At 59.4% G+C, this 13654-nt stretch overlaps 1 protein-coding gene across 1 annotated transcript in view; it reads right to left on the reverse strand.

Moving 5' to 3' along the window:
* Window positions 1-3757: 3757 nt before the first annotated feature.
* Window positions 3758-13654, reverse strand: part of CELSR3 (cadherin EGF LAG seven-pass G-type receptor 3) — a gene marked incomplete at both ends in the record, with an annotated part of 32244 nt that continues 22347 nt past the window's right edge. Inside the window, 18 exon segments of the mRNA XM_082004434.1 lie at window positions 3758-3785; window positions 4415-5495; window positions 5676-5876; window positions 6019-6192; window positions 6901-7007; window positions 7102-7238; window positions 7405-7518; window positions 8175-8301; window positions 8950-9029; window positions 9340-9452; window positions 10011-10185; window positions 10289-10495; window positions 10675-10801; window positions 11125-11292; window positions 11597-11777; window positions 11980-12129; window positions 12638-12821; window positions 13314-13523. Coding sequence (XP_081860560.1) covers window positions 3758-3785; window positions 4415-5495; window positions 5676-5876; window positions 6019-6192; window positions 6901-7007; window positions 7102-7238; window positions 7405-7518; window positions 8175-8301; window positions 8950-9029; window positions 9340-9452; window positions 10011-10185; window positions 10289-10495; window positions 10675-10801; window positions 11125-11292; window positions 11597-11777; window positions 11980-12129; window positions 12638-12821; window positions 13314-13523 — 3564 coding nt within the window.

Below are 13654 nucleotides of genomic sequence, written 5' to 3' on the forward strand. Positions count from 1 at the left end.
GTGGAAAACCAGGCACCCGTGGGCTGGGCTGACCGGTGCCAGGGTGCATGGTGCAGTGGGCAGGGTGGGCAGGGCAGGGGAGTCCCAGGTGCACTGGGTGGTGGTATGGGGCTGGTAAATGGCACAAGTGGTGACACACACGGGACCGCGACCTCTGGGGCCAGAGCAACTCATTCCCAACCCCGCTGGCTGGGTAGTGGGCAACCTGTGGCCACCCTGGCTCTCCTCGTGATCGGCACGACCCAGGTCCCAGAGCAGCCACACAGACTCCTCAGCTGCCTTTCAGCAGTGGGGCTGAGCCTGCTCCCCTCAGCCTCTGCCGCATCCCCAGCACCCTGCTGCTCACCCCCGTGCCCGTCAGTCGCACCGCAGCCGGGTAGTGGCACGTCGATGCCAACACAGGCGCCTGCATGTGGCTGCTGCCTCCCCATCTTTTATCTGCTTGCCTGGCACCAAAGCGGAGGCTGTCACAGGGCTCCTGCTTGGTAGCAACTGATAGCTCCAGGTGCCATTTACTGCTGCCTCCTTATCGCCGCTCCCTGTCCCCACCCTGCGCTGCTGCTGCTTCCTGTGCCCCAGCCTCCGGCCTCCCACCCGCACCCCGGGCCAGCCGCGCTGCCCGTGGCTCCCCCACAGCTGCCCCAGCCCCCCCCCCCAGCTGCCCCGGCCCCTCACCCCCAGGCAGGCTTGGGAAGGGCTGTGGGACCAGACCGCAGCTCCCGGCACCACCAACGCAGGACGCCCAGGGGCTGCTTGTGAGCTTGGCCCCCCGGTGCTCAGGGGCTGCCCTGGGCTGGGTCAGGCTCAGGCCGGCGCTAAGGCGAGAGCCTGGAAGGGACCGAGGGTCTGCGCTCATTGATGGCGACCCTTGCTCAGGGTGCTGTGGATCAATACCGCCCTTTGCTCACCTGCCCTTTCCCCTCCAACAGCAAGAAAGGAGGGACGGAAGGCGCCAGGATCACACTTGGCCTCTCCTCCTCCTCCCCCTCCTTCCCCACAGCCTGGATCGACCCCGCTGAGGCCATGCTGCCTTTGGATGGTGGATGTTCTCCCCTTGGCCTCACCCAGGCTGCCGTCCCATGGTTAACCACAGCCACCGCAGTCCTGCCAGCCAGCCGGGGCCACCCGTCACCGCTGCAGCAGACCCCATCTCCGGTGAACGGGCCTGGACACAGCCAAGTTCAAGCAACTGGCAGCACCTGAAGTCCCTGTCACCTCACCCCAGGCCACAGCAACTGCCCCTCAGCCCAAGAGCTGGCTGCAAGCTCCTGCCCAAGTCCCCTCCCAGCATCGCCTCAAGCCCAGGCGCTGTGCCCGCAGCCCCAGCCATGGATCCTGAGCGCAGGGAGAGACGGCAGAGAGGCCAGCACTGTTTTATAGACTTTTATTTCCAAATCTGGCGCTTCCATGATACACTTTCAGACAGCCGGGGTGGGACACAGACATCTCCGTGCTCCTTGCCTACAGAATCAGGAGGTGGAGAGAGGGGAAAAAAAAATCCAACCAAACCCCCCAAAGAAACAAACCCAAACCCAAGGAGGATGCTCCTCAGAGCCCAGGCCACAGCACTACAACCAGGGACCAAGCCACAGACTGACTCCTGCTTCTTGACCGGCCTGGCTCTAGGCAGACAGCCACCGGCTCTGCTGCCCACTTCTTTTTTGGCACTTGTCACTTGCTCTCCGTTTGGCACCAACACAAAGCACCCTTGTGCCCAACCTGGCAGAAAAGCGGGCCCTACGGCATGGCAGGGACAGGACATAGGTACCCACTGGGGTGCCGAGGGGTATCACAGCGCTGGCAGAGGCACAGCCCAGGGCTCCAGGGCTGTGCAGCTGGAGAGAAACGTGTAAACAAGTTTGTTCGTGAAGGCGAAGACGGGCAGCGCGGAGGGGCCCAGCTGCTCCCGGCACGCGAGGCCAGCAGGCTTTCCCTCTGCGCGCCGGTCCCAAACGGCATGTAAACATGTCAGCAGGCCCTTCCCTCCCCATCTCTGGGAGAAGGGCAGCAGCGAGCCTGCCTCGTTGGGGTGGTGCTGGGGGCAGGCAGCCCCCGCCAGGCCCACAGCACCCCCATCACCCAGCCCCTCTGTCCCCTCCACGTCCTTCCTGCTGACTTGGGGTCACGGCTGAGAGGCCTTGGCCTCCCTGGAGGACAACAGCACAAGTCCTCTCCTGTAAACGTTGGGCTGGGCTGCAGTAAGAAGCTATGGCAGTGTGGTAGTAAGGCAGTAAGGAGCGTGCTGTCACACAGCCCCAAGAGCACCACGGGGGTAGCCGAGCAGAGGCACTGTGCTCAGCAGGTGAAAGGGAGCGTGCCAGCCCCCCGAGCCAGCTGCCCCTGGCCCGAGGCTGGGGTAGGCACAGAGGAGTGTTGCCTCCACTAGAGGAGTCCCACCGCCAGGCCCCCGGCCGAGCAGAGAAACCAATGGGGCAGCCTGAATTTCCAGAGAGGGCAAAGTGCTGTTCATCTCCATCTCCCAAAATCCAGGCCACTCTGAGCTGGGATCCTTAGCCAGCCAGAGAGTGCAGGGAGATGTGTGTATGTATGCAGAGCTCACAGGGAACCAGCTAGATACAGCTTCTGTGGGCAATGCTGGACCCCAAGACTGAAGCCACAACATGTTTCTGCGGATGCTAATCCTCCACAGGGTGAACTCCAGCTCTGGGAACAGCCTAGCCGGCAGCTGAGCAGGGCTAGGCCCACCCACCTCCTTGCCTGGTCCCACAAACCTGCAGAGGTTTGCTCTGTAACACACAGGTTAAAGAGCACAACATACAATGGGAAAAAACATAGTGCTCATTTGCTGAGCGGAGGAAACCAGCACTTGTAGGAGTGGGACCATCCTGGTACAGAATAGGACTGAACAGCAAAGCTTGTTTCCTCCCCCAGCAGGTCCCTAGTGCCAAATTTGCTGCCCCACTCACTTATGGGGCACATCCCTTGCTGGTGCACAGCCCTGGCTCACAGATGGGGGCAGCCCCAAGAGGGGTCCCGTGAAAGGGCAGAGGGGGGCCTGGCTGCAGGGCCAGTGTGGCTGCAGGGGTCTGAGAGACGCCAGGCGGGAGTATGGCACCGAGACACGTGTGGAGCTGCACGGTGGTAGGGTGAGAGGGGCAGCGGGGCCAGCTGCCCTGCAGTGAGCATGGGATGAAGCAGTGCTGGCAAAGCCATGAGGGTTGCCTGGCACTGTCCCTCCAGCCCACCAGGATCACGGTTCCTGGTACCCCCAGGGAAGCTGGCAAAGGGCTGTTGGTGAGACAAATGCTCCAGGTCCTGGGAACAGACCATCCGTAAAAATAACCATAGAAATTTCTCTTCTCTGATTACAAAGATACAAAAAAGTAGAAAACCCTCCCCTGTCCCCACATCCTGGGCTCCGTTTCCATCCCCCTGCCCCTGCCCATCCTCCGCGCACACACACGCACACCCTGCATACAAACGGGTTGCAGGGGAAGAGCTCGGCCCCGGGGGGTCGGAGAAGCCACCCTCACGCAAGCAGGCTCCTGCCGTACCTGTCACAGCGGGCAGGCAACGGGGAACATGGCGGCAGCCGAGAGCCCAGAGGCTCCCGGCAGTGGGTGGTGTGGGCTGCCAGCCCCTCAGCCCGGAGGGCAGGGGAAGGCAGGATACATTTTGGGCCTCTGACCATCAGTTCTGGCCCCTGCCCCCTGGGGACACCAAACCTCAGCTGGCAGTGCCTGGCTAGGCGAAGGGCCCTGCTTCTTCTGTCTCTCTTGCGGACGGCTTCAGCCCCTCAGGAATGGCCCTCGTTTCTTGTTATTCTTCTTGGAGGAAAGAAAAAGTGTTAAGCCATGGCACCTCCCCTGGGCTTCAGCTGCCTCCCCGAGCCGTGCCAGATGGGGACAGGCAGAAACCCACTCCTACGTCAGGGCAGAAACAACTGTGTCCAAGTCCCTGAAGTTCAGGGAAGAGAAAAGGAGGGATGGGATGGGAGCAGTACCAGCAGGGATCAGAGCTGGTACCGGGGAAGGTCCTGTAGGACTTGGGCCCCCTCTTCCTCTACAGCCAGCCTGGCCCTCACACACACCCACTCATTGGGTCTCAGAGCCAGCACCAAGCAAGGGGACCAGCCACGAGGTCAGCCTGGCTGCACAAAGCATGTTCCCCGAGCACTCACAGGCCACAAATGAGGGCCATCACTTCTGGCAGAGCAGGTAGACTCGGATGTTTCTGCTCATGCTGCACTGCAAGGGCCCAGAGCTGTTGTACCTGAAGGCTCCCGCTTCCCCATCACTATTCAGGACCGGGGGACACCTGACACTCACCCCAGGAGCTCACCCTTACACAGCCCTTTCCCCCCAAACTAAACCCACTTTGAGAAGAAGCCAGGCAGCTGGACAATGCACAAGACTGGCTGAGCAAGGCCTGGCTGCAGAAAGGACACACTTACTCTGAGTCTGGTGACAGCTCTGAAATGCTGTGGGAGGTGGTGGAGTGAGGCGTTGAGGGGCACATTGCGGAGGGCGTTGAGGAGGTCTGCACGGCAGAGGGGGTGGCAGTGGTCTGGGGGCCCGAAGGCGTGCTGGAAGATTGCACCGAGGACAGGACGGAGGAGTTAAAAGAAGCAAGGATGGAAGAAAGGATATCTAACTGTTCAGTGGAAGGATGTCGGCTGGGAACGGCCTCCAGGTTCTCTCTAGAAGGCTGTCTCCTCGACAGTGGCTCTAGGCTTTCCCTAGACAGTTGCCTCCTAGAGAGACTCCCCAAGTTGTCCTGCGAGGGATGCCTGCTAGGCACTGTGTCCAGAGGCTCTCTGGAATTAGATCTTCTGGAGGGAAAGTCCAGCTGCTCCCTTGAAGTTTGTCTAGCCGATGCTAGCTGGTCCCTTGAAGGCTGTCTTTTAGAAAGCAGATCCAATTGTTCTCGAGAAGTATCTCGACCTGGGAACGTGTCTATTAAGTCTCTGGACACTTGCCTATTTGGCAATGTGTTTAGCCACTCTCTAGAGACCTCTCTTACTGGCCGACAGTCTAGCTGCTCTCTTGACCCAAATCTGCAGGGTAAAGTGTCAAGGTGATCTCTGGAGCCCTGCCTCCGTGGAAGCGTGTTCCCATGATCTCTCTGACTGGGCCTAGAGGTGAGTAGATCCAAGTTTTCCCTAGACCCGTTTCTGCTTGGGATACTTTCCAGGTGTTCAGTAGACCCCTGCCTGCTGGGGATAGTGTCCAGCTCCTCTCTGGACCCGTGCCGGCTGGGCACAGCTTCCAAGCACTCTCCTGAGTTGTGTCTACTCAGCTGGTCCCGGGACATCTGTCTCCTCATCAGGATGTCAAGCTGCTCCCGTGACGAGTACCGGCTGGCTGGCTGCGACAGACTGCCCGCCCCAGAGTAGATCCTGCCGTAGGAGGCGGCAGGGACAGCCCTGTGACCCAGTGTGGAGGTCTTGTACCACGTCAGCTCGTTGGTCATCCTGCCGACGGATGGCAAGCCTTGGAGATTTGGAGGGTACTGGAGGCGGTTCTTCAAAATCCCTGCACCGGACACAGAGAGAAGTCAAATCTTTGCATAACAGTGAAAAGAGCATGAAAGCTGGGGGAAATAAGCCATACCTCCCCAAGGACATGACAAGATGGACCTGTTGCTGAGCCTTCAGGGCCACGTCAACCTGAGACAGGCAAGGCCACCCTTGCCTGCTTGCTCCAGGCCGTTACCTTTTCTTTGCCGTTGAGTCTGGGTGAGGGAGTTCTCGTCCCCACTGGTCAAGGCCAGGTCTGGCTGATTATTATTGGCCGCATCTTTGTTGATGTCAAATCCCAGCTTCCGCTCGGAGCCCCACTTCTGCAGGGAGCAGGGATGAACCTCGCACTCGCCCAGAGCTGGCCAGTATGACATGAGGTCATTGCCATCCACGTCTGGCGAAGGACACAGCAAAACAGGCCCCAAGGAAAAGGGAGAGAATATGTCTGTGAGCAGCAATTGAAGCCATCACAAGATACAGCCTGGTCCCCAAGGACCCAAGCTCACTCCTTCCCCTGACAGAGCCCCCAGACTTGCCTTTGGGAGTGGTGTTGGCGGGGTTAGTGAGGAGGCGTTCGCTGTGTGCTGCCCGCTTGAACTGGCGCTGGAAGCGGCCCCGCAGGCGCACGTTCTCCTCGCTCTCTGAGGATGGGATGGAGAGGCTGCGCTCTTCATCCAGAGACAGGTCACTGTCTGAGTCCGAGTCCTGGTCTATAGGGACATGGTGTGTGTTGGGGAAACATTTGGAACGAAGGTGGGAGAGGCTCCCAGTGGCAGGGCCAGCTGGGCTCCGACTGCTTCCAGGAAGGCAGAACCAGCCCGGGGCTGACCACCCTCGTGAAAACAGCAGCCTGCCTTACCCCTCACTGCCCTCCCCTTGGCAGCAGCCTGTGCCTGCTCCCTCTGCCCTTTCACCAGGCACCCATGAGAGGAGCCTGGCTCCATCTCGATGCACCTCCCTGTAAGGCAGTTGCAAACAAGATCCCCTTTGCCTCCTCTTCCTCCAGGCTGAGCAAACCCACCTCCCTCAGCCTCTTGCTCACCTGTGCCATGCCCCAGTCTCAGCCATGACAGTGGCCCCTGCCAGTCTCACTCCAGTGGGTCAGCCCCTGTGCTGTACTGGGGAACCCAGTGTCCCCAGGGACCCTGTGACAGCCTATGCCCCCTCTCTTTCCTCCTCCATTTCTAGCTCCTTGGAGACTGGCTATGTCATCTGTCCAGGAGGAGGCTGCACTAAGCGACACAGCTGCTGCCTCTCCCTCATACCCATAGCATGTTTGGGAGTCACAGCCCAACATGGGGTGGAGGACGTAATCATCGTGCAGCCAGAGCCTGCACCAGAAAGGATTTCCTTAAGCCAGGAGTTGATTTGGGATGTGCAGGGTTGTCCCCAAACCCAGGTACCAGCCTGAGCCTTACCTCCCCCAGCATCGCGGTGGAACATCGCCACGTCGATGTCCGTGGGTCCAGCATGAGCCAACAGGCTGTGATCCAGGGCTGAGCCCTGACGTGCCATCACATTGTCTCTGAAAAACACAAAGCCCAAACGGTCACAGTGGCAGGAGCCCTCAGCTCTGCCCAGGCACTCCCGGCACCCCAGAGCCCCCCACTGCTCCCTACCTGAGGTAAGCCCGCTGGCTGGAGTGAGTGCGGGCAGAGCGCACACTGCTCACCGATGAGATGGTGGAAGCCCCCAAGGTGATGCGGATGAGCCCGCTCTCCTCAAACAGCGCTGTGTTGTTGTAGGCGTTGGGGCCCTGGCAAGGTGGGAAGAAAGACACGGACCCCGTTAAGGAGGGTCCCAGGGGATGGCCTTCCCATCCGCACCTGCCATCCACCCAAGGAAGCAGGGACATCCCCATCAGCCTGTCCCAGGCAGGCAGCCTGTCCACAGACCCCTGGGCTGCTCCTGCTCTCGCCCACCTGCGTGCTCCTCGTGGCCTCCTCGCTCTGCCCCTTCTTGCCGAGGCAGGCCAGCTTCCAGGCCTCCTGAACCTCCTCGTTCAGCACACAGAACAGGACCAGCACAGCCAGGCCCTGCGGGGAGAGATGCCATGAGATACAGCTCCATGCTGCTGGCTGACCGGCTCGCCTGCAGCACCAGATCCTGGCTGCTCCCTGGCTCCTCGAGAGCCCAGCATGTTGGTCCTGGTGGCCACCAGGACAGGGAGGCCCCAAAGAGCCCCTTGACAGTGATCAGCGCTAACCCCCATGGTGGCCATGGGTGAGAGAAGAAAGGGTGGGGTGTCCCCATGGTTGGCAGCAGCCAACAAGTGGCTGTCAGGGTCCCCTGCAGCAACACCAGCCATGGCAGGAGGTCTGCAGGGTGCTGCCATGGGTCACATTTGGGGTGTCCACCACCTCTGTTGCAGGCTATACTCTTGCTTTGCTCTCTGAGAGCAGGAAGACTTTTTCCCTCCAAAGGTGGTCCTTGCTGCCCCTTGGAGGTCACCTCTGAACCAAGCACCTCGCAGCCACCTCCTGCTCTGTGCCACCACTCACCGTGGGCACAACAGCGAGGTCTGGCAGGAGCTACTTGCTACCGCAGCGGTGACAACAGAAGGGACGAGGAGCCCATCGGGATGCTGGGGGCTCAGCGTGGGGCACCCACTCTCCACAGATGGCCGTAGAGACCACATGGACGCTCTCCTGGGCTGACCCATGCCCTCACCTGGCAGAGGCCAGGCAGTTACCTGGAGGCTGCAGAGGACAGTGTAGAGGTAGTGGAAAGCCAGGACACTGTTGTTGACAGCCAAGAGGCCAAAGAGCCAGGTAGTGCTAATAACTAGAAGCAGAACAAAGGAGCTCCGTAACGTCATGCTGGAGAGAGAGAGACAGACAGACAGGCACACAGACACACACCGAGAGGTTAGTGCGTGTTGTTAATCTACAGTCTAGCGCTCACAGACAGCGATCCAGAGGGGAAAGCACGCTCCTGCCCAGCCCTCCCTGCTGTGCCCAGCACTGCGGGTTCATCTTTGCACAGCGGTTCGGCTTCCCCAACTCCCAGGCCTTCCCTTCTGGATCACACATGGCAAATACAGGGGCCCAAATGGCACAGGTCATTTGGGGCCACAGAGAGCTGAGCCAAGCTCCAGGCCTGGCCCAGGAGGGAGCGGGGAAAGGTCTCAGAACGAGCATGTAGGAGAATAAAAAGCAGGTACTGAGAGTCAACAAGGGCAGAGTGTTGAATCCAAGCAGACATAAAGGGTGGCTGTGAGGGCAGGCGGTGAAGGGGGACAGACTGGTGGGACAGCGTGGAGGTGGGGGTGTAGGAACAAGAGGAAAGGACGAAGTTTAGGAAGGGTTAACGTGGCCAGCAGGTGTGGGAGAGGAGAGCAGCTGCAAGACTGACACTGAGGCACAGAGGGACACTCTGCGATGGTGGAAGAGGGAGGATGATCACTGAAAATGCTAAAACCCATGAGCCACAGGAGTTCTGCTGGGAGTTTGGCTGCTAATACTCACAGAACAGATTTCTTCTTGGTCTCCTTTTGGCCTGTGGAACAGGACATCTTGGCCACAAGCAGGAACATGACCCCATTCATCTGAAAGCGTTGGCACCAATTAGAAGCTGTGCCAAGGGCCGGCTCTGACCTGACATCCCCCGTGCAGAGTGTGGGCAGACTCCAGGTACACCAGACCCATGCGAATGTCCCCTCCTTTCCCCTTCATGCCCAAGCCATGGCCTCCCCCAAGTTTGGCTGGAGCGAGGAGGGACAGAGAGAGGGCCTCTAACTGAGGAAGGAGAATACAGAGAAGGGGGCAGGCAGTGGGCAGCCAAGGAAGGGGTGAGTGCCCACAGTGCAGAGAAGGGAGGGAGGAGAGGGCTGTGGGTGAAACAGGACAGGGTTTTACCACAATGACGACAGTAATGGGGCCTGCAAAGCTCCAGACCAGCTTATCATGAATGGAAATCCAGCAGAAGTCAGGGTTCCCGTAGCCCTCAGGATCCAGGCCAACGGCTAGCCCTGTGAGAGGAATGGAGAGGTCAGGTCCAGACCCAGCAGCCTTGGACTTGCTGAAGCCATGTTGACCCTATCTCAGCACTGAAGGCCGTGAATGAGCTCTCTCGCCGCTCTTTGCTCTGTGCACAGGCTTCCCTGACACAGGGGAAAGAGCCAGGACTGCGAGCCCCAGCATCAGGGCCTTTATTTCCGTTTCTCCAAGAGTCCCTGACACAGCCCAGCCCAGCAGGCATTCACTGCCAGCAACAGAACTCCCAAACATGCAGGCTTGGGAAACCAGGAGACCTTAACCACCAGCCCTGGGACAGCAGGAGCCCTGTGCCCATCGAACAAGCCATGGGGAGAGGCGCTGAGGAATTACTTCTCTCCAGGAGGCAAGACAACAGCCCTTGATACACGGTCCCCAGCTGACCACCACAGCACTGCTCGCCGCCAGCTGGCTGCAGCAAGCCCACCCTCAGCTCTCCCCGCCGAGTTAATTGAGCCAGGCAGCACCAGGGGATCAGGAGGCTGCTGAAAACTGGTGCTTTATGGCACGGCTCTAGGACAAGCAGCTCTTACCAGTGATGATGGCAGGCACTCCCCAGCCGATGGCATAGTAGAAACGCATGGCCCCAAAGTTGACATTGCGAGCTTCGGTCTGCATGCGATAGATGTGGAGGCCCTGGACGAAGAGCCAGGCGAAGGTGGAGAGGAAGAAGCAGTGGAGGAGGATAGCAATCACCGTGCAAAGAAACTGTGGAGACAAAAGCCACTCAGAGATGGTCCCACTGTGCCAACGCTAACTGCATCATCTGCGCCTCACCCCTACCACCACGGGCTTGTTCAAGCCCACAGACCTGGTTCTCAGTGTGGTTGATGCCCAGGAGAAAGAGCAGCTCAGAGAAGAAGAGGGTGACTGATATGTTGGAGTGGATGCCACGTGTGTTGGACTTGAGGCCTTTGAGGCAGGTCAGGAAGGAGAAGGTCAGCAGCAGAGCCACCAAGGAGAGAGACACCAAGGCATAGGTGACAATAGCCAATGTCTCCAGGTCACCTTCCAGTTGCTGCAGCAGCAGAGAACCAAAGGCAAATGGTGGTGTTAGGGGGAGACATGGGAAACCTGATGGGCTCTCAAACTCTACTTGTGTCCCACAGGGAATTTTCTGCCTGTGCCTGCTTATTCTCTGGGACCCAGTAGCTAACAGCCCCCACCACCGCTCGCAGCCCCACAGGCTCAGGTTACCTCCCGGTGCGAGCTGTCCATCAGAACCCCAAAGGTGCCAAACTGGGAGCACTGGCAGTGGACGTGTGTGGTGTTTCGGTACACGAGCTCACAGTCCCTGGCTGTCCAGAAGCCGGAGGGGTTGGTCCTGCAGCCACCAAAAAGCAGAGCGCACTTAGGAGAGAAGACAGATGAGTGTGGTATGTGGGGAAGGAACCACAGAGAAGAGGGGTGATTGGCAAGGCTTTTCTACCAGCAGATACAACTGCACTCCTACAGCTGAAGTACAGGAGCCAGAGCCCTGCAGGGACCCTGTTGTGTACCCCCAGCAGGGACGAACCCCCTGGTAGAAACCCCCTTATCCCAGTGCTGCCCAGGCACACAGCCTGTCATGGCCAGGGAGACTCTGGGAACGCGGAGGTGCCTGGGGAAAGCAGCTCAGTGTGAGTGGCCCAGCTGTGCTTGACTCACGGGTTGGAGTGGTTCCACTGGACGCAGAGAGGTTTGCTCCTGTTGGCTGTCTCCAGCAGGCGAAATTCCAGCACAAGAGGGGTGTCCAGGGGCCCGCGCAGGAAAGTGTGATTGCTGAACACAGACACGCTTACGATGGGGGAGTTCATCACAGGATTCTTGGGGAGCCTGCAAGGAGCAACAGAGCTCTGCCATCACTATGCTGGAGCTGCAGCTCTCTGGGGACTTCCTGGACATCCTGCACTGATGTCTCAGAAGGAATAGCTCTGCCCAGCCCACACCATGGGGTCAGGAAACATGGGGCAGAGCAACACCAAAGTGGGGTACAGGCAGAGCACCGCAGGACCATCTGGCTGGGAACCAAATCCAAGCCACAGCAGACAGACTCAGCAACTGCCAGAGGGGGCAGAGCAAAGTCCAGCCAGCCTCTCTCCGTGGGTGCTTGTGGGGGGCAAAGGGGAGGAGGACGTACCTGATGCTGCGGCGATCCACCTGGTAGCGTGCAGGCAGCAGCCCCCCCAGGGTGCGGTACATGATGAGGATGATCACAGTGAGAGCAGGGTCGGGCTCTGGCAGTGCCTGCCTTGGGGAGGAGTTCTCCACAGTGTAGTTCCCTTCGCCCCCAGCTGATGTGGGAACCGCCGTGGGCGCAGCTGAGGCACACAAGGAGATGGTGAGAACATCTGACTCTGAAGGCAGCTTGTGAGCCCACCAGGAGCCTTGGAATGTGGTGAAGTCAGAAGCTCTGAGCTCTCAGGGGTCACTGTGGACCTCTGACAGTCAGGTCTCAGCAGGGGTACATCTTTCATTCCATACCCACCCACGCTGTTCCCCGAGTGATGCTCACATGCTCACCTTCAGCTTTTGGGGGGCTCAGCACCGACAGTGGCAGCACAACATGGGTGTGGGGGTCCCAGGCGGGCTGGCCCCGGAAGAGGCTGCTGTGGTAGCGAGGGTAGCGCCGGCGGATATGGGAGCGGTTCTCCATGCGATCGATGCTCAGCACTGTGGAGGAGCAAAGGAGTGAAAGTCAGCTCTAGAACGGCCACCTGGAGAGCAACCATGCTCTAGAGCACCCCAGGTTTGACGTGACCAGCAAAGGGACCGTATAAGCCATAGGCTGGGCTGTAGATACGTCCCATGGTTGGGCACAACATGAGATTCCAGCATATACAGTGCTTCTTCCCAGCCCAGATCCTTGCTCTGCCGTAGGGCAGGCTACTCCTTCCACTGGGGCCAGTAGCTTTCTCACAAGAGACTCCAGGGGTTAGCTGGAAGCAGGCAGCACACTCTAGCTCTGCTGGCTCTTGGTGGTGTGTGGGCTGTTCCAGGCAGGGATGGAACCAGGACATCTCTCACAAACGCCTCCCCGTGTTTGAGAACGCCACCAAGGAGGTGAAAAGCCTGTTATCAGCACCCTTGATGAGGTGCAGTGAGATGAAAAGGGGACAAGGTGTGATGGAGGAGTGCCTCTGCACCACCCAGGCCCCAACGGCAGCCAGCTCCTACTCACTGATGTTGGGGGTGACGACGCCAACAGGGTTGAGGTAGGTGAGTTTCATGTTGCTGGCCAGCGTGCCCGAGTAGTCCCGCAGCTGCTCCATGAGGCTGGCGCTGCCATGCTCACTGTGTGGCAGCATGGCCCAGTGCTCCCGGTTCTCGGGCGCCAGCACGGAGCTCCCTGCACGCAGCAGGTTCTGCATGAGAGAGACAGGGTGGCAGAGGGTGAGGGAAGCACTGCTTTTGGGCCTCGTCCTGACCACCCTCAGGCTGCAGCTCTGTGCTCTCTGCCCAGTTGATGCACAAGGGCTCAGGGAAGAGGGGTACCTTCTGCTATGACAGGCCCCCACCCTCAGTGCTCATCAGCCAGTGTCCTGCAGAGACACTGTCCCTGTACCCCTGCCATGAGGGTCCTGCAGGCAACAATAAGACCTCTGTTTGCCCTGGGGAACGAGGCTGAGCAAACCCCGCTCTCTGCCTCTCCTCATCCACCCTGAGCTCCAGCCCTGACCACGCAGGTGGCCTTCATGGGTCTTGCTCCTGTGGGTCAATGTCTGTGTGGCACTGGGGAGCCCAGTGCTCCTGACGTGGTCTCACAACATCCTTGATCTCCTCAGAGACCCAGGATCAGGGTGGCTGATGAAGAGAAGCAGCATGAGAAGCCACCCTGATGTGGGGGAAGGACTCACCTCATTGAAGTGGGCATCCTGTGTGGCTGTTAGGCCAAAGCCACGTTGCCGGCTCTCAAAGGCCATAAGGCGGGATAGCAGGCGGAAAGTGATGTGCACGTCATTGCCAAAGTAGTGGTCCATGTGGTCTGTCACAGCCCGGAGCCGGTGGGCCAGCTTCTTGGCTTCAATTGTGTTAAGCTCGGTCTCATTCCTCTCCAAGCCCTCCAGCTGCCAGTGGGGAAGAAAGGAGGGCATTAAACAGTTAAGTGGTTCCTCCCTGGGAAACTGGGAAGCTGCAGGCCCTGCCTGGCCCAGAGATGATTTTTGAAACCATGTCACAAGCCAGGGACACTCACAGT

The sequence above is a fragment of the Phaethon aethereus genome (assembly GCF_964289735.1).
Source record: "Phaethon aethereus genome assembly, chromosome: 11".
Classification (NCBI taxonomy): Eukaryota; Metazoa; Chordata; class Aves; order Phaethontiformes; family Phaethontidae; genus Phaethon; species Phaethon aethereus.